The 22,863-nt window shown below is 45.1% G+C and overlaps 2 protein-coding genes across 3 annotated transcripts in view; one reads left to right on the forward strand and one right to left on the reverse strand.

Annotated features, from left to right (window-relative positions):
• The window catches only part of KLF9 (KLF transcription factor 9), a 100,398-nt gene extending 80,036 nt beyond the window's left edge, over window positions 1-20,362 (reverse strand). For both annotated transcript variants that reach the window (XR_009008681.1, XM_057548883.1), the window contains exon 1: window positions 19,745-20,362. Coding sequence is in view for 1 of the 2 variants with exons in the window: in XM_057548883.1 (XP_057404866.1) it covers window positions 19,745-20,249 (505 nt within the window). In the remaining variant the exon portion in view is untranslated. The remainder of the gene's footprint in view (window positions 1-19,744) is intronic.
• Window positions 20,248-21,863, forward strand: LOC103001209 (uncharacterized). The gene is made up of 2 exons (XM_007182311.3): window positions 20,248-20,652; window positions 20,937-21,863. The coding sequence occupies exons 1-2, from the start codon at window positions 20,248-20,250 to the stop codon at window positions 21,384-21,386; spliced, it is 855 nt and encodes a 284-aa protein (XP_007182373.1). The 3' UTR covers window positions 21,387-21,863.
• Window positions 21,864-22,863: the final 1,000 nt, after the last annotated feature.

Consider the following 22,863-nt stretch of genomic DNA (forward strand, 5'->3'; position numbering starts at 1 on the left):
GAGCATCCCTGTAATAAACACTCTTATTGATGTGAAACCTGCCTTCCTGCGAAGGCCATATTGTACGTTATATTGTCTTAACACTAAAAATTAGTTTTTTCCCTCTGCCACCTAATAATCCCTTAACTATCTGAAGACTGCTATCACGCCATTCTCTAATCTTTTCTGGTCTAGTTGAAACAATCCCAGTTTCTTCCATATTTCTCATAAAAGAAGAGCTCACATTATTCTAAAATAACAAGCGCAGGCACAGCACTAAGGGTTGCACATGCATTATCTCACTGACTTCTTACAGGACACCCCACGGAGGCGGCCCATTTTACAGATGAGGCTTAACACTTGTCAGGGTTTCCACATCCCTCCCATTACGGTTGCTCTCCTCAGATTCACGCTATCGTCTCCCTGTCCCACTTAAAACGCAGCTAAGCCCCGCCCTCCAGACATGATCAGGCCAGCACTGGGGGCCTCCTGACCCCTGGATTGGCAGGGGAGAGTCTGTGTCCATGTTTGTTGGGCAGGACACACACAAGCAGACAGGCAGAAAGAGCTGCTTAAGATCAGAGTCTTGCTTGCTTTTCTTGTGAGTGACTGTCACCACCCCCCAGCTCTGAGCACCTGCCTGCCTACTCCTCACACCTTTCCAAGCACAGCCCAAAGCAGCTGCTTCACAGACTCTCGTTTCCACAGAACTCTCCAGACACTCCTTAGGTAGGTGTGAGGAGTGAATCTTTTCTCACTCCTGTCCCCACCTTCCTGGAACCCAGAGAGAGGCTCAAAGGGCTGGGAGCTGCCCAGCGTGGTGCATCTGAGTCATCCAAAAATGATTCTTTTCCCCCAGCTTCTCCTAACCTGTGCCAGAGATGTGAAAATAAAGATAATAACAACAAAATACCTCTATCACCTTCGTGACTAAGGTTTTATTTGCTGTTCTCTAAGCAGAGGTATGGCCATCACGCCATGTACAACCTACCTGTTCTTATGGGAAACCTGATGTGGGCAGAACAAATTTGTATAAACAGATTCACTATACACAGGTCTAAGTATAAATACTTCCTCGCTGAGCTCTAAGCTGAAAAGTCACAGCAGCAAAAGGCAATAGCAAGCCAGTGAATCCTGAGCCCTACCCAAGGTGGATGATGCACGAGGACACTCAGAGTCTCCAGCAGGGCCAAAAAGAGAGAGAGAGAGAGGAAAAGAAGAGCTTCAGACTGAACCCTCTGAAAAATCCAATGACATGGGGTTGAAAACTACACTTTTGCAACTTCTGTTGGATTAAAAAGCATTTTTACCCAGTTCAGCAGAACTTCTGAGCAAAAGGTGAAATGCAGGCTATCATAACCCAACAAGGTTGAGCTTCCCCGGGCAAGGACAACGTCCCGTCTGACCTCCGTGCTACCTGTGCTGTCAAGCATTTAGTAAATGCCTCAACTCTGTGCGTGTGTGTTCATCTTCCAGGTCGCGCAGGGGACCAAATCCTGCTCAGAAGTTCCCAGATCACAGGAATATTTCCGGGCTATTTCTGAATCAGACTGCAGCCAAGTCCTCACTAACCCAAACGAAGAATCTATGGGAGAAGTGTTCTTTAAACATGTTATGTTAAAAAATATAATGAAGAGTTAGAATTCATAGCGTGATAAGTTGTAAAAAAAAAAAAAAAAAAAACAGACCAAAAACCCCTGTCTGTTGTCCCTTTCCTGGAGCCCTCTCTCCACTGCTTGATGATTTGGTGGGGAGGAAAGCGATGACAAGGAGAAGTTCCGTGTTTTCTCAACACTTGTTAGGACAAACACCCATCAGAGGCGGTTTCCTTGAAGGAGTGGTGATGTGGTTTAGTTATTCACTGGCACATGTTTCTTTCAAGCGAGTCATGAGGGGAGATTAATTTATTTGAACGGATCTGTGTCCATTGTGGGAAAAATGGGTCAGAAGACCACTCTACTGTGTGCTAAGACTGGAAAAGAAATAAGGCACCCCTTGTTTCAACAAGATGGAAGTGATAGCCAGTGGAAAATCGTCATGAAGCCTGAATCAGCTGCATGTACTGGAGAGCTATTAAGTATTTACGCTTATGATTTACAAAGATTTCAAGTGTAATCAGGGTCCATTCCCACTGGATTCACTTTCGGTCTAGCTTATGGCTACACTCTCTTCACTGCCCCTCATAGTTGTCATGTGATTGTTCTCATTGCTTCTAATCCAGGTGCTGTCATTGACCTAGCATCCTTTTCCCTGAGTGCTTCAGAGACGACAGGGCCACCCACAGAGCCCAGAGCAAATAAGAGCCAACAGTAGCCTTTGTTAGATTCATATAACGTGTATAATTCAAGCTTACAGTTTCCAAGCGTTTAAAAATAGATCTACTTGGAAGTGAGTTGCTGGTCTAAAAGCTCTAGGATCATTTTGAGTTTTCTCGGATCCTTTGGAAAAGCATTAGGGGCTTTTGGTCAATGATCTAAATCAGGGGTTAGCAAACTATGGACCATAGGTCAAATCTCACCTGCTGGAATAAACACCATTCCTATACTTAGTTTTTACCAAATGGTTGAAAAAAATCGAACAGTAATATATTTTGTGGCAGGAGAAAGTTATATGAAATTCAGGTTTTCATGTCCGCATACAGAGATGCATTGGAACACAATCATACTCATTGTTTATGTATTACCTATGGCTGCCTTTTCACTACAACAGCAGTGTTGAGTAGTGATAAGAGATCGTACGGACCACAAAACCTAAAATATTTACTATCTGGTCCTTTATAGAAAGTTGGCTAACCCCGATCTCAATCTGCAGGCCTGAATTTCTATCTAGTGTACACCAGAATTTGTAAATCCAAATGTCTACAGGAGCCAGACACATAATAAAAGTGGGTGAAATGCCAAGTATATTAGACCATGGATTGTAGAGGAATCTGGGGCCAACTGGGGAGTGCTTTCCACACATAAAGGCATTCAAGTTCAACACTTGATGAAACACCGTGCCAGCCAAGCAGTGTGTGTTCAGGGGACCTGGATTCTTCTTGGGGATTTGCAATTTGCAGCCCTTTGAAATCATCCACCTCTTTAACCCAGTGGAGAGTTTGCATACAACCTACTATAGGATGCATTTCCACATGTTAGTTAATGATGGACACATATTAAGGTATCTAGAAAAAGATACGTGTTTTGAACCTAAGAAAGTATGGAATGGGGAAATCATATGTAGAGAGGGAAGAGATTTTCAGGCTGAATGGGACCAGAGATGATGTGCAGAGTGGAAAAGAGAGGGCTTAGGAGGGCTGGGATTTGCCCTTCATCCTGCAGCCGGGGGTAAATCAAGTCAGGCCCTTCCTTTAGCTCAAGGCTAAGGCCCCCAAAAGAATGGTTAACCTTCTTTATACAGAACAAATCATATGGTAAAGCAACTATCAATTAAGGAATATTTAAACTTGTCTTTCGTATTAATGAGAGAGTTACCATCCTCCTGGGGGAAAAAAATAAATAAAAAAGAACAGACATGTACTTGTGCTTTATTTCTGGCCTTCACAGGAAAACACACCCAGAAGCAGTGACACAATAAAGTCTGCTTTACTGGAGCAGAGCTGGTAACAGCACAAGTTTCTGTGCATTCTCATTATTTATATACCACTTCCCTTCCCCTTCAGCAACAAGCTCAGCGCCTCTCACTGACAGACTCAGCTCTGAGTATAAAACACACTGGATCAAAACGGCTACTGAACACTGCATCAAACGTGTAAAAGGCTTTCTTTGCAGAGACAGGTCAGGTCTCCAGAACTCTCCTGGGTCTCCAGTGGGTTCAAGAGAAGTGGAGGGGGGCCCTTCTGGCTATGCACTCGCTAACTTGATGGCTCACTGCTTTTAAGGAGCCTCCACCCTACCCGGTGATTAGTTGATGATGTCAAGTGAAGCTTATTCTTTTCGGTAAAGTCGTGAAATGAACAGTGGTGAGTTTTCCATATAGAGGGAGAACGAGGACAAGTATGGGGACTGCTAACTGGATATATCCAGCCCTGTCCAAGCTCCCCAGAGCTCAGATGGACAGCCATTGCAGTCCTGGCCTAGGGTCTAGACCCTCCCCCTCCCCTCTCTGATTCTCTCTCTTCCCCTCCCACAATTCCACGGAAGAGCCCCAAATGGGCTAAACTTAATTGGGTTTAAGAGGGTTAAAAATACCAACTCTGAAGCTTCCACTGCTTTGAGCAGAAGTAACCCAATCTAGTAAAACAAATCTAAGGGAATTGGGCCTCCTTTTCAAAATAGAACTCTAAAAATGTCAATTAATAATCATAGCTTCGCACAGATGTACAAAATCAAGGCCGTTTCTTGAGGAAAAATAGTGTTTTTCTTAATTACAAAAAAGCAACTAGGATTCCAGAGATAAAAGGATAATTTGATATTGGAAAATCATAATGATATTACACGTCATTTAATAGGTTAAATTCACCCCCACCCACACTCATATCTTGCCTTTATAAATGCAGAACAATATCTGATAAAATTCAACATCCATCCCTAATAAAAGCTTTTAGGAAAACAAAATAGTTCCTTAACAGGATAGAAAATATAGATTCAAACCTTTCCCCAGCAGGGTCAATAGTAAAATGAAGGCAGCATTCCCACTGAAGTCAAGCTCAAGGCAGGAATGGACTCCTGCCCCAATCATTATAGCTATTTAATGTTGTTCAGGAAATGCTAGTGACTGCAATTAGATAACAAATTAAGAAGTAAATTGTGGGAAGGAGGAGGCAAAATAAGAATTACTTGCAACTGATACAACTTCCTATTTGGAAAGTCTAAGATAACAAAAATTAAAAACGCAGAGCAGAGATTGGCACAGCACTGTAAATCACCTATACTTCAATAAAAAAATTGGAGAAAAAAATGCATTCATAGGTGTAAATATACAAAAGAACAATGGTTTTCTTATATGGTAACCACAGTCAGTCAGGGTAAGCCTACCAATAAAATTCAGGACCTGCATGAAGAAAATCATAAAACTACGATATGAAAGGAAATGAATAAATGGGACATTTCCCATGTTCTTCGATGGTAAGACCCAGTGTTCTGAATATGGCAATTCTGTACAAATTCATCTATGAAATTAACACACACCATAGACATTCTTTTTTCTTGAACTTGACAAAATTATTTTAAAGTTCATTGGGAAGAATAAATACGCTCAACTTGCCAAGAAAATTTTGGAATAGAACAATAATAAATGAGCGCTTGCAATACGTTATTAAAATGTATGATTAAAGCTGCAAAAATTAAGATAGTGTGATACCAGCACAGGAAAAGACAAATCAGTGGAGCAGAGTCAAGTCTGAAGATAAACCCAGGACTATAGGGATGGGCATTTCAAATCAGTGAAGAAAAGAATGTTTAATTCAATAAATGGCATAGATATCTGGTAAAAAAAAAAAAATTAAATCTGGATTCCTACCCTTATACCTTACACTTAAATTCCAAATGGAATTTTTTACATTTACTGTACACGTAAATGTAAAAAATAAAACCATAAAGGTAAAAGAAAATATAGGTGAATATTTTTAGAATCCTGGAATAGGGAGAGACTTCCTAAACATGAAATCAAAGGCAGTATCCTATTTGAAGGATAGTTTTAAAATACTTAAAAATATTAAACTTCTGCATGGTAAGATACATATACATACACACACACACACACACACACGCACATATAAGTAAAAAAATTTAAGAACTAAAACAGTGAACGAATAAAGGAAATTGCAGCCTATGACAAAAGGTTAAAATCTGTGGTACAGAAAGGACACTAGCAAATCAAAATGAATAGCCCAACTTCATAAAATTGGGCAAGGATGCAAATAAGTAATCTATAAAATAAGAAATACCAACAGCCAATTAATAAATATATGAAAATATAGTCAATCTCATAAGTAATCAAAACATGCCAATCAAGACACCAATGAAATACACATCAGGCTGGTAAAAGTGCTAAAAAGTATGTTCATATACCTATCATTGATGGTGGCATGAGGAAATAGGCATGGGTGGAAATTATAATTGTTCCAGGATCACCTGGCAATACATTTGTCCAGGAATTATTTGTGGTAACAATTAGGGAGCAACACAAAAATATACAAGGATACCAGCATTGTTTATAAAAGGTAAAACTCGGTAACAACCTAAATGTCTAACAATAAAGAACTGGTTTAATACTTCAGCGTTCCATACAGTGGAATAATATGTGCCTGTTAAAAAGGTACTAGATTATTCTATACAGAAGATGTTAGCAATACACGGCTAAGTGAAAAGAGCAGTGCATGATCTGCTGTGTATGTGTGTGAACATCTAAGGAGAGGAAAAATCCTGCAAGAATATATGCAAAATACGAACAATATTTATCTACAGGTGAGGGGATAACCTCTACTTCTTTTTGTAATTTTCCCCTATGTTTTCTGATTTTTTTAAGCAAGTACAAATTTCTTTTATAATGAGAAGTCAGAAAAGTCTTACACAAAACAAAGGTAAAAATGATGCATAGGAGTTCAAATTTTTCCACCAATGGGTTGATCAAGATCCTATTCCATTCGAGGGGTGGGTGGTTTACACTCTATTGAGAAATAGACTCCAGGGTCCAAGACCAAAGAAAGGCAAACAATCCTTCTGCTTCCTTCTCAAATTGTGAGAAAGTGAGAAACTTTCAGAGTAAACTACATGTGTTTTCTCACTCCTCCCCCACCTCCTCCTCTCCTTTTTCCGTATGTGAAAGGAAAATGGCCTGTGAGAAGAGACAGGAATCTCCCTTCAGATACCAAGTGACACAGGCAGTGATGGCAGGGCTGCCCACCAAGGGGCAGGCTCCTTAGGAAGCAGGGGGAGAAAGAGGCGCAGACACACAAAGCCCAGAGCCCAGTGCAGTGTTCCTGGTGGAGCACCAGCCCGCACAACTGCCGCAACCAGAAGCCACTGACACCCCCTTGTCCATTATCATCGGTCCTCATTCCCCATGGGAGAGCAATGCTAACTTGCAGGTACAAAATGTGAGCTTTGCTTTACTGTTCTTCATTTCCACACCCAAGTGCAGAAGCACCCATACACTTGCATCGTCTGGGTACAGCCAATTCTACATTTCCCTGCATAAATCATTCCAATTAATATCAAACTCAAAAATCAAGAAATTAAAAGCCTCCTGTGCACCAGAAATGTTGCTACTACCTACACAGGTAGATGTCCTAAAAAGATAAAAATTCTTGATAGCTTTAGAAGAATCCTGCCTGAATGCCATCCCATCACATTATGGTTTGCTCCTGGCCTCTCTCTCTGAATCCTTCTTGTGATTTGGTTTCCTTTTATATTTCATTTGTTGATGCAACAGAGTCACTATAGAGTTTGGATGTGAGATTTTACTTCCTGGTCCCTGTGTTTATCTGTGGAAGGCAGCCTGTCTCCATACTTGAGGTTCTGCACTGGGAAGTGGGTGTCTGTAACATCTGTCATGCAGTACTTCCTCACTGGAAGCTGGTGCCTAGCTATTTGGAAGCAAGCCTGTCCGAATATTGCTTGCACATTCCCAACCTCAACTGATCTGTGAGGTGGCACATGTGCCAGGACCTCAGAAATGAAGATGACAGACAATAGAGTCTTGACTCTTCAGGTTCTCAACCCAGCAAGAAATATATCATTATGCTTTGATGTCTCCATTACCTGGCCCCCAGCTCAGCAACTCTGAAATGGCAGAGAGGTGAGGTGACCTCCCCACGTCCGCACAGCTAGGTCCAGGCCCAGATTAGCCAATCCCCACGACTGCATTCTTCCTCCCACCCCAGCCTGTACTGCCTCTGCCCAGTTCTTTGTGGAAAAGAGAAATAGTAAATAAATAACCTACTAGGCACTAAACATTGAACAGGATATGTAAGCTTGAGGGCAAAGCTATGCTGAGAACGTAGATTCTTTGAATCTTTGCATTCTGGGTTATTTTTATGACCACCTAATTCAAACCCATCCTGTTTCAGATGAAGCCGACTCAGAGAGCCAATGACTCGCCCAAGGACATCCTTAGAACCGGTTTTCAAATTCTTGCTTCAGTTCTGAGCACAGAACAAGATTAGAGGTGAGAGTAGAACACAGACCTTAACTAAATGTAGAGACAGCCTTTTTCCTGTGTTTTTCTAATCCTCTTACTCCCAGGCCCTCCTTTCCAGATGCATTGCCTCGGGGAGGGAAGAGACAGTTTAAAACAAGTAAGTTGCTGCTAAGCTTGAGGTTTCAAAATAGAGTTTTAAAAATGTAAAGCAGACCCTGAAATCCTCAAATTCTCTTAATTTGCCAGAGCTTCGTAGCAAGACCTGAGCTATAGGGAGAGAAATTGGAGGAGCTGTGTTTAGGGAACAGATGCAGAGGTCTGAGAAGTGCAAGCGTTCTGGACTCTCCTATTAGAAGCAGTCTTGGGCAGTCCCAGAGGCGCGACCACTGCTGCCTGGCCCACGGCATGCCTGGAGCCTGTCTGAGCCTCTCTAGGGAAGTCGCCACACACACCAGGGCACCTGAGGAGTTGGGTAGCCACGCTGAGAAAGGGGTCTCAAGTGTTTGCCTAAGTTTCCACCCCTCCTAATGTCGCATGTGAGGACCAGGACCCAAGCTGGTATATGACACCCTGGGGGAGACCAGCAAGGTCAGAGGATGGCACGCAACATGGACACACCTTCCATGATGCCGGAAGAAGAGATGAGGCTCCTGCCTACTAAGCAGATCACTCCCAGGAGAAAGAAAGGCAGGGACTTCCCTGGTGGTGCAGTGGGTAAGCCTCCACACGCCCAACGCAGGGGACCTGGGTTTGATCCCTGGTCGGGGAACTAGATCCAGCATGCAGCAACTGAGACCCGGCGAAGCCAAAATAAATAAATTAACGAAAAAAATAAATAAAATATTTGGGCTTCCCTGGTGGCGCAGTGGTTGGGAATCCACCTGCCAGTGCAGGGGACATGGGTTCGAGCCCTGGCCCGGGAGGATCCCATATGCCGCAGAGCAACTGGGCCCGTGCGCCACAACTGCTGAGCCTGTACTCTAGAGCCCACGAGCCACAACTACTGAAGCCCGCGGGCCTGGAGCCTGTGCTCCGCAGCAAGAGAGGCTACTGCAATGAGAAGCCCGCGCACCGCAATGAGGAGGCCCCGCTCGCCGCAACTAGAGAAAGCCCACGCAGCAACAAAGACCCAATGCAGCCAAATATCAATAAATATAATTAATTAATTAATTAAAAAAAAAAAAAAAAGAAAGAAAGAAAGGCAAAAGGAGAGACAGAGAGAACTCCGATTTTGTGACTAGGTACCCAAAAGAGAATAAACCTGAACACAAAAGAGACTGAGAGACCCCAAATTGCCAAGATGAAGTTTGTCCACCAACAGCAGAAGTGGTGGGGAGGGCAGGGGGGCTCAAGAGAACTCAGTTCTCTTTGGCTCAGAAAAGACAATGAGCAAACCAGGAAAACACAGGAGACTGTCGTCTGGTTAGTGCATGCCTCCTCTACCTGCCACCCAGGTCACGGCACTCACGGCAGTGACCCAGAGTGACTAGTGACGCTGCTCCAGCATCAGGTTTCCAGCTGTTTCTCTCTGGGCTCAACCTCTGTACACGGCTGGCACGAGAGTAAGGCTGCGACGACCACAGATCCTACTCACACATGCCACATGCGCCATCATCACATCATTTTTCCAGCTTTTACAGAGCGAGCCACTAATTCATACAGTCTGGTGTTTGTCACCAAAGACCACGAAGAACGGCAGGGTTGAGCTGTCCAGCTCTTACCCAACAACCCCTGCCTGTCTCCCTCAGCCCTCCTGGGGCAGGCGTTCCTGGACAGCGCTTTGAAGTTTGGGAGCAAGCAGGGCACTGGGAAAAAATGACTCAGGTCAGAGGTGCAGCCTGTGTCTCTTTCACACTGGGAACCCCCGCTTCGGTGGGTAATGCTCAGCAGACAGGCATCTTGTGGCTGGCCGTGGGTATGAATTGCAACACCCAAGAGGGAAAGCAGCTGTTTGGTTGTCATTCTGCTTATTTTCATTAAAACAGCAATGGTACAAAACTACTGTAGAATTATGACAGCGTAGGGATTTAAGTCATTTTTGTATGTTTTTTTAAGTTATTTTTAAGATCTAATTTTTGCCTCTTACGATTTATTGCAGTGTTTTTGCTGGGCATCATGTACACCGGGTAGATTTCTGAATCCCAGTGGGAACCACCATACAAACAGCCCATCTTTGTAAAGGCAAGGCCTCTCTATCAGCACACAGGGTGACAAATGTTCACGTAAACACAAGTCATTTCTCTGGGCATTAAAACAGTCAGATGGCTGGAATTAAGACCAAGTGAACGGTGCCGCTGATCACATTGTTGCCGCTATACGTGTTCCGTGTGAGGCTTTGGGTACTGGCTTCTAGAACATCCACTGAGCAGGGCCTATGGGGCTGAGCCTGACCATAAGAAATACGTGTTGAAATAATCTATCTTCTACAAAGACCATTTAGTATACAGTTATCTTATAGGTTGAACTCCAGAGAGAGTTCAGAGCTCTTTCTCTTCAAAGGGGAGAAAAATGAGAAAAACTGTTGTCATACCAACCTGTCTCTCATTTTGTCAAACTCTGCTTTTGGGAATATCCTGTCTGTAGTTCTAAATGGGTGGATCGAATGAACAGCTGTTGGTTTTGCCTGTCTGGCACCTATTGCCTCTTTGGGGTAATAAACAGCACACCTTGAATTTCCTTTTGGAAACCATTCCTTCCTCACTCTGAGTTTACGTAATTCCAGACGGGCGACCCCACACCCCAGGCCCAGAGGTTGGATGTGACCCAGCTGTGCCACAGTGACTGAGTTCAGGGACAGGCACAAAATTCTGTGTTCTGAAGCTTGAAGCCTGGGACTTTTGCTGGAATCATTAGGAAAGGGGAACTGTCTTTCCACAGGGCTTGCTGAATTAGCAGGATGGGAGTCCGAACTGCTGGCAGCTATCTTACCACCCTTCAGAGACAGCCTGCCGGTGAATGAAGCCAAAGCAGAGGAGAGCAAGGCTGGGCCAGGGAGAGAGGAAGGCACTGACCACTTGTATCCAGAGATCCTTAACACCAGAGCTACCCCAAAGGTGGTGGAAATGGCAACCTATAAAGTTCTCATTTTTACTAAGCCAGTCCAAGTTTGGGTTCTGTTCCTTACAACCAAGAGGCTTGATTAAAACAGCTGTGGACCCACAACTGGGATCTTTTTCAATTGGAAGGATGAAGGTTCTGGATAGCTACTGGAAAATACAGGATGGGTTTGGCCAGGTTCATGATTTCTGAAGGTATTCCTCACCAAGCTTCATAAAAACAAACCAGAAGCCAGAGCTAGAACCCAAGAGTAGAGACAATGGTGGCTTTGGGGCCAAATCCAAGAGAGCCATGCAAAACACAGGGTCTCTTACCACTGGCAAAAACCCAAGGAGTCTTCGTCAACAACCATTCATGGTGCAACTCCAAGCACCTAGAAACATACTAGGAAAACTTCAGAGTAACCTTGGACTAAGTTAACTAACTCCAATTCCTCCTATAAAATGAGAATAAGAGTACCTTCCTATCGCATAGGACTTCTGGGAGTTTAAATGTAACAATGTGTATAAACCATTTGGCTTGGAACTTGGAGTGTAATACATGCTGGATGCTTCATTATTATCACTATTAATAGCATTATTACTAGTATTAATAATTTATAACTATTATTACTATCAACACTATTATTATCCACAACATTCACAGTACCTGCTGTCAACATCTAGCACAGCTCTTTGCATGTAACAGTTACTCAATAACAAGTATTATTTAAATGAATGAGCTGCTGCTGGATTAATGTGGAACTGTAAACAAAAATTCTAAGCACCTCAAGGGCTTCTGGCCAACACATGTAGATTATTTTTAATTGTAATACTTAGTATATGGAGACACTGTGCTAAATGCATTAAATACCTCATCTGAACTAAGTTTCATAAAAACTCTATGAATATATAATTACTGAACTCCATTTTACAGATGGGAAAACTGAGGCTCAGAGAGTTCTCATAATTAGAAAGTGGCAGAGGCAGGATTCAAACACAGGTCTGAGGGACCCCTAAGCCCGTGTTCTACTGGCTCTACCTACTGCCTCCCTGCTGAAGGTAGAGACCTCTCTGGAGACCCCTCATATTCAGGTTCCTTAGGGTGGGCTGGTTTCCTTCTCACAGGCCTTACTCTGCTTTTCTGACTGCCTCCGTCTCATCAAAGCTGGCTCCCTGGAAGGGAGAGATGGTGAAACCTCCATCTCTTTGATGAAAGAGGATCTGTACGATTCCTTCCAGTTCTTAAATGTCCATAATTCTCAGGTAGAATTTTTGTGCTTTTGTCTATTGCCTGCCTCACTGCCCCACTTCGGTTCAAGTCAGGTCCTCTGGGAGGCACTTCTAAAACAACGGAGACTTGCCATGGAAAAACGTTCACACTTTGTTTAATACAAAATACTGCTGCCTGCTTTTCAAATCCTTGTCATTAATTTTGTATGATTTAAGCTCCCATCTCTTTATTTTAATCTATTTAAATAAAGTCCTCACTTTAAAAAAAAAAGGGGCTCAATCAGGGCTGAATTCCATTCTGCTGTTCAAATTTGCGATCATTTTCAATTTTGGTTAAAAAAAAAATTCAAATGGCCAGTGGTCCTGGGCTTAGATGGTGAGCTTACTGGTTCTTGTAGCTCTAGAACCTTTAGATTTCCGATCCAGATGTTCAATTCTCATCTCAGGACTCGAAAGGCTGACAAACTGAGATTACAAGGGAAGCCTGCGGGTGCACCATTGTAAACATGGGCTTTAAGCACAAATGGAAAGGATGCCTTGGAAAATCCCACGCATGAAAAATGGATGCCTCTCACTCCCTTAGTGGGAAAGGCATTCTCTATGAATAATAACGTTAGTCCTATTATTTGCTGAGGGGACTGTTTGAGGCTGGGATAAGACAAATGTCTACTCCTGGCCTTAATGCACCAAAAAGGTATTAAAGTTTCGGGAGGGCTCCAGGAAGGGAGGAGTAGGAAATCTCACAAGCAATGGCCTTGGACTGTTTCAGGGTGCTGCTCCCATAATAAAAGGGCAGAGGTCCCCCGACTGACTCCACCTCTGCCCCTTCACTCCGTTAATTTGGTTAATGCAAAGCAGCTCTTTAAACCAAGGTTAAAACAAAACAAAAAAATGTTAACCAGATTGAAATCCTCAGGAGACCATGGGGGAAAGGAATCCAAATCTAAGAACTGCAAAGAATTCACAGTGAAGGAAGATCTCCATTTGGCTAAGCTCCGGCCTGGAGCACTTCAACTTCCAAGGACCCCATGTCCTCATTGTGCTGCTGAGGAAACTGAGGCTCTGGTAGCTTCCACGCTCTGCCCAACGTTACGTGCCTGCCAAGGCAGAGAGCCAGCCTTTGAACCCTGGTGGTGTGCTTCCAAACCCTCCAGAGCACCCCCAATGCCTCAATGGAACAATCCTCATCTATCTGAGAGGGTTAAAAAAAAAAAAAAGCAGTCACTTTTTTACAGACAAAATGATGGATGTGATGACCTCTCAAGGTCACTTCCAACCTCCAAATTCTGTTCTTTTGATACTAACAACTGCTGCCACCAAGTGCTCTGAGTTGGGCTTAGGCCTGTGACTAACTTCCCAACAAAAAGTGGGGCAGAGCAAGAGACAGGACTGCTCAAAGACCATGGCAGAGGATCCTATTTCTTTCCCTTTTTAACTGTCTGTGGGCTTTTCTCCTTCCTTTACCCCTCCTTTTTGCATGTGTTGCATAGAAACAGAAAGTGCCTTTGTACCAATTACTAGGCACTAATTTACGCTCTTCAGTGGGCACCCGGCTTGCTGGAGAAACATTAGGAAAAGGTGGGAGGGTCGGACGTGGGGGAGGATTCTAGCAGCAGAGGCCTGGAATGCTGCAAGCTCTTTCTCCAAGCCTGAGAACAGACAAGAGGAGGAAAGAAAATTTAAAAAGAAACTGGAAAAAATTTTTGGAAGTCAAGACTAACAAAATTGACAAAGCTGGCTTTTTTTTTTTTAAATCAAGTATGCTCACGATCATAAGGCATTCAGAAATCAAAATGATGGTCAAGAAATCCGACTCTAACCAGGGCACGACGTCAGGTTGTTTTAGGGGCTCCTGAACGAGTGAATACTGGGAAATCACCCACCCACTTTTCTTCTCAATGAGCTTATTAAGGAAGACCATTGTCAGCCGCTTTCCAAAATGTCATACGATGTTTCTCCCTGGGAAGTTCAATCGGGGAATTTCCCACAGACGTTGCAGAATGACTAGTTCTTAGGATAAGTGTCAACAATTGAGCCAGGGATGTATATCTGACCCTTATGTTCAGAGTCTCAAGAACTGATTTCCCTCAGGTTACATCTTTGCGTCTGAAGGTAATGGGGTGTTACCATCAAAACAGCACGCTATGGACTCCAGTACCTCCCCCTCCCTGACCCAGGCCCCACTTGCATTCCTCCCCTCTCTCTTCTCACCACTCACAGATTTGAGAGGAAAATCACGGGAAACAATGGTTTTACCCTGTAATTCTACTCCACTTGTATGTTCTGTTGTGAGACAGTAATCCTGCCAGCAGCAGCCGTTCTTCTAAGGCAACCCTGCTTTGTCTTGCTAGGGCAGCTAGACGCAGGATGATGAAGGACGGGGGGAAAGTGAGGAGGGAGCAACTGGTCCTTCCTACCTCCAGGACCAGGAATAACAAGCTGTTAGGCCCCCTCACAGGCCTCAGTCCCCAGGGTGAGATTCCAGCAGTGAGCTGGGGCTCAAGCAGCTGTGGGCCATCTTTCCTTGGAAGCAAGGGAGTCTCTAGCCTCTTGTCTGAAACCCAGAAACAAACCCTACAGGACATCCTTGCAATTCTTAGGCTACTATCATCCTCCACAGCTAGAGCCCGTTTGCAGTCCTTTGCTCTCATTTTTTCCCCGACAGGATACATGAGCCTGGGTCTAGACAGCCTCACTGGGGATGGGGATGGGGGTGAAATCGCCGCCACAGGGCAAAGACTGGATCTTTGGCAGGTTATAAAAGTCTTAGTTATTACAATGGTTTGTGACCTTATAAAGGGGCACAGTACATAAGCAGCTCTACAGTATATCTGTGGTACTAAAATGTCACGGGGAGGACAATTATAGGGGAAAAAATGGCTAATCTCCTTAGGGGAGAGAAAGTGGAAGAAAAGGTGGCGAAACGATGATCTATGCAGGCCCCACTCAGACTTAATTGTAAGTATATCTTGGATGAAGCATGTCAGGCTATGAAATACCACTCTACATCACTTTGGGGAGCATTATGGAAAGAAGAATGGGGCAGAGAGAAGGTTTCCTTAAGGATCAAGGCACAGGGCCTCCCTTCTACTCATGAAAAGAAGAGCAAGTGGGAAAGACTGGGCAGGGGCTAATTAATGGGCTGCCCAGAGGCCATGTCAACACCCTGCCCTGTCCCTCAACCCCTGCCTCCTGGGTAATGGAAGTGGGTCCTCCTCATACCTCTGATGGTACTAGACTCTCCTGAACCAAAAAGTTGACTCCAAAGCTTTTTGTAGCAATTAAGGAAGAAGGGTTCATGAGGCACAGAGCAGGCCTGGCTCCTGTATAAGCAAACTTGTAAAACTTTAGTCTCAGGGAAGGAAATCCGACTGAGTGAGAGCTAGCCAGTGATGGATGTTCCTAGAGAGGCCAGAAAAATCTATTTCCTGTTTGGAGGATAACTTCCCTGGCAGGAGCTACCCAGGTCCCCTCCACCAGATATTCTAGGTAGCCCAGAGAAATGTTCAAACAGGATAAAGAGAAACAGAAGCAGCCACTGTTGGCTGCTTTTGCAGCTCTTGTCTCTCCTTGTTTTTCATGAACTTCCTTCTGCCCTATTAAAAAAATACATTGTTTTAAAATTTTTCCCACAAAACTGGGGTGTGATGATTGGGATTTAGGGCTTTCTGGTTTTCAGAATCCTGTAAGCAGTGCCCTTAAGCTCAACCCATTGTCACCATTTGGGGACAGCTGATTTAAGTCCCTCCAAAGAGATAGTAAAATTGCACCTGGCATGGAAATAAGGCCTAAGGTTTCTATCACTGCGATGGCAACCTAGCATGACTCTACATCAGCTGGTTCTGATGACTTCTGAGCTGGAATTTGGATGCAGTTGTTTACCTCTCCAAAAGATACCCCCGTGTGTGTATGTGTGTGTGGGTGTGCCTGTGTGCATGTGCAGGGTGACCACAAAGTTAGGAAACTTGGGTTAATCCTTTTTTCTTTTTTCTTTTCACGGTCCTAGAGAGGCTGAGGGGATGCGGGAGAGGGTCTGGGGAGTCAGTGGGTTTGGGTGTGGGTTTGTGGAGGCCAATTTGGGGTGTGTGCTCAGATGTGGGGGGCGGCGTGTGGATGTGGGGTGTGCCAAGATAAACTTAAAGTTGGTTGCATTTTCAAATAATAAGCTCAACGTGTTTTCAGGCAAAGTATTCCAATGGGTCTAATACTTAATCAGAAACAATAAATACACTCTAAAGTGTCCAAAAGGTCTGGAGACAGAAAAGCTCATACTCCTTGTACTTTTTTTCAGATTAACCATGGATCCACTGCTTAAATTTTATAGGTACATCACCTGAGAAGATATCTGATCTAGAGGGTGAAGAAAAACAAACTGAACATAGTATTAGAAAATGTGAAGTACTGTACTACTTAAAAATAAGTTTCTCCTATGTTTCCTGATTTTAAGCTCGACCCATTACACACAAATTATTATATTTGCACAAGAATCCAAGTTCAGAGATAGTACCCTATCTTGTGGATTAAGAAACTGAGGCTCAAATAGAGAAGAGACTGCAAACTTAAATGCCAACAGAGACCATGTAAATGATTAAAATAAGGGACACTACCTCATATAAAGAACGGTCAGTTCAAGCCAATTGTTGCTGGGCAGGAATTCAGACACAGTATTGCCAGTTCATTCGATTTTTCCAGAGAAGCCAGAAATCTGGGTTTGTGTGGAAATCCTGATTTTTCCATGTTAGTAACAAAATCTTTACAAACCCTGTGCTGGTCAAGCCAAACAAATTAGCAAAGCAAATTCAGCAGCAGACCTCTAGTTTACAAGCTCTGACTTCAAGGAACTAGGTTAACATCTCACAACTGGGAAACAGTAGGACAAATGAGAACCCACCTCAGTCCACCTCAAAGGGGTCTTTTCTCCTAGGATACTCTAGAAATAACTGCACTGAACTAAACACAATTTTGTTTAAGTGGCTCAACTTCTAAAGCCACTGGTTCTGGGACTTCCCAGGTGGTCCAGCGGTTAAGACTCTGCGCTTCGATCCCTGGTCAGGGAAGTAAGATCCCGCATGCCACGCAGCGTGGCCAAAACAAATAAATAAATAAATAAAGCCACTGGTTCTATAAAAGTGGCAGCTGTATGAGGCTCTAGGAGGAGAGGAGCAAGCAGCAGGAGGGATTCTGGTTGGGCCACATTGAGCAGGGGGGGTGTGGCTGGAATTTTACTTCTTAAAGTCTTCACAAAATACAGACATTCCAATTGCTATCTCTTGGCCATCTTCTGGGTTTAATACCAGGAAAAAATTTAAAAAATTAAAAAAAAATTTTAAAATCAAGATGCTACCCCACCCTAAAGACAATCTAACTGGAAGCTGCATCGGAAACTTCCAAACGCATGAGGCCTCCTACGAGTCTCTTATTTAGAGTATCCTTTGCACACACCTTCTCTAGCAGGAGTACACTTTTGACAGTCTTTACAGAGGCTGAGGGTTTTGTCCAACCATGTCCTAGCATTACAGAGCCCCCAAACATAAATAAGACACCTGCAATTACCACATCACTAGTTTCAAAAGACTGACTGTAGCATATAAAATGGGATTAACACTTCACTTCGTTTTCCACTCTGGACTGTGTAAAAGGTTCTCCTGAAACAACCGAGCTGACTTGCCTCATGGAGAATTAAAGAGCAGCATGCATCCACGCACACCTAAGCAGCCATTGCTATAAATGCCTGAGAAAATCGCTCAGCAGAATGGTCCAGAATGCTTTTCTGAGTTGGACAGACTCAGGGAGCTCACAGAGAAGCTCTGCAGGCCTCCCCAACTGCACAACTGGGCAGCTCCCTGAAGGAGAAAGTGCCTTTGCTCAAGGTGGCAGTGGGTGTCCCTGTGAGCTGAACTCCGGGAACATGGCTGACACAGCCAGGCCCGCCCAGCAGCTGTTGGTGAGTAACACCCTCTGGTTATTATACCCCTACTTCACCCTGGGAGTCACGCTAAAGGTCACATCCCCCAAGCCAGGCACAGCAACCTAACAGACACAAACTTTAAAATGTGCTGTTTTATGGCAACCTAGATGACAGCCGCAAACAGAACCTGATTCTGCATTAACCACGAGGAGGAAATTCAGCTTTACTCCTGTGCCAGCAGCCACCTCCACAAGAAGCACTTTCCAAAGGAAATAAAATATGAGATGCAGTTACGTGGCCTTTTTAAAAAAAAGCAAAACCAAACCAAACCAGCCAATGATCATTTTGAAACCACAGGCCCAGGGCCTCATCTTAAAAGCACCAACAATTACACCAAAAAACGACAATACTTTCCAAGTAATTCCAACAAGCTCCTCTAAACATGGTGTTATAGGACAGAGGGAAAGGAGTTCATGAGAGGACCAAGCACTGTGCTTCCTTATCAGAACAGCAGCTGTAAAGGAACCTTACTAAAGATGGGGAGACAGCATGGTCAAGTGTGAATGCTTTCCAACTTTTTCTGAATATGTTAAACAGAACCAACAGAATTGGCTGACCAAGGTTCCTATAAGTCTCCAAAGCCCATTTTATACTGCAGATGTCTTACCAGCCACGTGCATCTGATCAGCCCTGCCTTTGGCTCTCCCTGGGAGAGACCCTTCCACAGGGCCTCCAGAACATCCCAACGTTTGTTATCAGCCTTGACCTCCGTCAAGAACCACACCTCCTCACTAACTGCTCTATTCAGGGTGGAGGGTGCGACCTAAATCACGTGGGAAAAAATCCACTCTGAAATCTCATTAAAAAGGCTAACTAGTTGTGAAGTTAACCAACCATCACTTGATCAAACTTCTCTGCTGCCTGAAGCAGTGTTATTTTAAACCTCTCTGGGGATTCTTGGCCAAATTTAAACCCACCTTGGCAAGCCCTGAAAAGTAGCAAGCATACAGCTAACCGAGCCCTTAGTCATCCCTAAAAGGTTCCATATAATGTGCGCCGCTTCTCTCCAGGTTTCGGCCACTTCGCGGCAATCCCAAAACAGTAAAATAAAAGATACGCCATTTGACTGTGCCCTCCAACCCCCCGCCAGCGTCTGTCCAAGTGGGGTGGCCCCAGAGTCGCCGGGTGCGGGAGTCCTGGGAGGGGGCGGGGCGGGACAGGGGAGGGGCGGCACCACTCCCCATGAAGCCACGCACATCGGCTGGCACTCAGCACTCACTCTGCCCGCCAGGTTAAGGCTCTCCGTGGCTTCTAGAGGCTGGGGACGATTAAGGTTGTGAGCTTTCCGTCTCTACCCGGTTCAATCATTTTAAAGAGTTAAACAGCATCTCATCCTAAGTATTTGCACCCTTTCGGCCGAGCGTGGTGTCCTTTAACGCCCAGGAAGGCTGCCCGGCCAAAGGTTAACTAACCCGAGAGTTGGGTGGGAGAGGGAGACGCCGCTAACCTGTATGCACTCTGTAATGGGCTTTGAGATGGGAGGATTTTCCATAGACTTTCCCACAGCCACTGTAGGGGCACTTGTGCCTCTTTTCGGAGGCGTGTTTCCCCTTCGCAGCCACTCCAGGGTGGAGGAGGGAGAGCGGGCTGGGCGCGCTGCCAGGATCCTGTCTCTCCTCCGGGCTGTGGGAAGGACTCGACCCAGATTCGGTGGTCACGTCGCTGTCGGATCCCATATCCTCATCTGGACTCTCCAGGCTGTCGCTGCACACCGAGGGGGTCTGGATGGGTCGGTACTTGTTCAGGTCCAACAAGCTCTTGGCGATGGTGACCAGCGTGCAGTAATCCTTCCAGGTGTCCCCCGGGTCACCATGCTCCTTGGTCACCTCGCGCTCAGGTAGTCGCAGCCGCTCGGCGTCCGGAGCGCCCCCATGCTCCGGCACCGCAGCGCGGTTCGAAATGGAAACCAGACACTGGGCAGCCACGAAGTCCATGTAGGCGGCCGCGGACATGGTGCGGGCGACAGCAGCCCCGGAGGCGCGGCCAAACTTGGCGGTGGCTGCGGAGGTTCGGCTCGCCGTGCCCTGGCCTCGGACGATGAGCGCGGCGCAGCGCGGCGCAGCGGCCAAGGGGGCGGGGGCGCGGGGCGCTTCCGACTCGCAGGAGCGCCGAGGCGACCTCAGCCCCTCATCTTTACGTAACCGGCAGCGCCTCCGCACGCAGCATCCACGGCCCCGGGCTCCGCCGCGCTGCCGCCTCTCGCCGCCTCCGGTGCCCAGAGCCGGGCGCAATCCCCCCGACGGGCGCACAGTCTGCTCCGAGCCGGCTCCCCTGGAAAGACGCCACACGTGGCGGTCGCAAGTTTATTCGACCGAAAACGCCCCCGAGGCGCTGGGAGAGGAAACTGCAAGAGAGGTACACGCCCTCGGCCGCCTTTTCAGTCGAGCCAAAGCCCCAGGACATTCACCCAACCACCCGGACGTGGGTGGCAAGGGCCGGACCAAGCGCCAGGTCTAAGAGACACTTTTCCCCCAGTCCACTGACGGCTTCTGAGCCCCTGCTCTCGCCGGTCCGCACCGTTCCGGCATTCTCTCGCTCAGTAACAATTTCGCAGAATCCCATCACGTCACAATCCAAACCCCCTCCAATTGGCCAGTGGGGAGGGTGATTCAACTCTGTTTACTTTCCTCCCCTGCCAGTCAGAACAGCCTTTCGGTGGAGAGGTGCGTCTAGAACTGAGGCGTGCGGCCAATCCGACAGTTCTGTTTCGATGCCTCGTGCTACCTCTACAGCCTCGAACGCCGACATTTAAAAGGGTAACAGCCGGGAGGCTGGAAAGGAGCAGCCGCGCATCTTTGGGAGTGTCTCTCAATCCCTTAGCCGGTCTAGGCCTCTTGGCTCACGTTCCAGCTTGCGGAGTGTGGGATACACCTTCCCTACTCGGTTGCGTTCCTTCTTATGACAAAAGAGAACTTCAGTTTCATTTTCCAGCTCGCAAACAGTTAAGTGACTTCCTGCAAACACTACAGTCCCAGCAACCAGCCTTCCAATCAAAAGTAAGTTGGTTGATGTCACTGACATTGGCTCAGCCAATCAGAAGGGCATTCCGAAGGCCAGCGCTGCACACTTGTAAACGCGAAGAGCTGTAGTGAAACTGAACACATCCTTGTACTTTGTGTTGCTGATGGTAAAATCGAGATATGTATGGGAGGGCAGTGGTGATAAATAAATGCAAAGTGAGTCAATAATTTTAAAAAAACAACTAAATATGTCAGGCCAAGTTGCTCAAGAATAAACACAAATGAGAAAGCATCAATTCGTTTTTCCATTTCAGGATGCAGCATACTTTGGGGCAGATTTTTAGTAATTCTTCCACCCAATACATTAACTATGACTAATTCAACTTAAAAATGCAGAGCTGACAAAAGTTCTGTTTTAAAGCATAGTCCTTCTTCTGTCTGGCTAGTCTTACTTTGAAACGCTTCATTTTTTCTTTTGTGATACCTCAATTCCTCTCCTTCCCTCGTGCAATTTATTCTAAGGAAGCTGTTTTCGTTTTGTTTTGAAGCTATTGTAACCTCTCTAAAATAAATGGAGACAAAAATCCGTGCATAACTTTTAAAACTTTAAAAACAACAACATTCTTAGCTCATTTTCTTTCCACAGACTCCTGTGGGATGTTAGGGTGTGTATCCCTTCCCTCACTTAACAGATATGAAGACTGAGATGCAAGGAAGTGACTTGTGACAGAACTCCATTGAAAACATAAATCTGATTCCTAGCTCTTCGGGCTTCACAACTGAACTCTTTGGTTTTGTGAAATATTAACTCTGCTTAACAGATTCTTAAGAACTGGAACCAGCCAGAGGTCCTTAGCCATTGAATATTGTGGCATTACTTGATCAACAATTAGTATGACTCTTAGAGTCTGATTAACTATGTTTGCCTCTCCCTCTGTAGGAATGATGGGGTTGTTTTTCACCTTGATAGCTGATAAAAGAATCTAGGGCCAATGTCTCTTCCAGGAGGTGTACTATCCGCAGAATTGATTAAAAATACATTTATTTTCCTAAGTGGGTGTGAGGGACACCTGTTTCTATGTGATGTAGAGCCAGTGAGGTCTAACCATACCCCCCACTGGCTATTAGCTTTTGTTAAGGTTTGGGAAAGTTACATCAGGTTCCTGGTCTCTAAAGGAAGGGTCTCAAATTTACTCTTCTAGTTTGAAGTCTATGGTAGTTTATTTCGACTTTGCTTTTAAAGTGGTACAGAAAGATACTGCAGTAGGTGACTACACAGGAAAGGGAAGTTTAGAAAGGGGGTGCTGGTCAACTAAGAATATCATCATCACCATCCTACTAAGGTAGGTGGTAGGTACATGTAAAGTGAAGCCATCTTAGAGTTCTTGTATTCCAATCCCCGTAATTTTAGAAAAGAATTCACTGAAGCCCAAGGGAGTCTGCCTACTTCATGATTTTTCTGGGACAAACTCTGTCCCCAAGGATACAAGATCAGTTAGAAATTTCACATTTGCTTGCCTCTTTAAGGTCCACCACAAATACCAGCAGGATCTCTCCAGGACTCCCATGATCACGGCCTATACAGTCTCTCAGATTTGCATTGTTA

This window comes from Balaenoptera acutorostrata, chromosome 6 (genome assembly GCF_949987535.1).
Source record: "Balaenoptera acutorostrata chromosome 6, mBalAcu1.1, whole genome shotgun sequence".
Lineage (NCBI taxonomy): Eukaryota > Metazoa > Chordata > Mammalia > Artiodactyla > Balaenopteridae > Balaenoptera > Balaenoptera acutorostrata.

What these genes read in the sequence shown, in the direction of transcription:
- LOC103001209 (XM_007182311.3), top strand. Translation starts at nt 20,248, where the DNA reads ATGGTGCGGGCGACAGCAGCCCCGGAGGCGCGGCCAAACTTGGCGGTG. An exon ending in GAGAGGAAACTGCAAGAGAG is followed by an intron (nt 20,653 to 20,936) that starts GTACACGCCCTC and finishes CTCCCCTGCCAG; the next exon opens with TCAGAACAGCCTTTCGGTGG.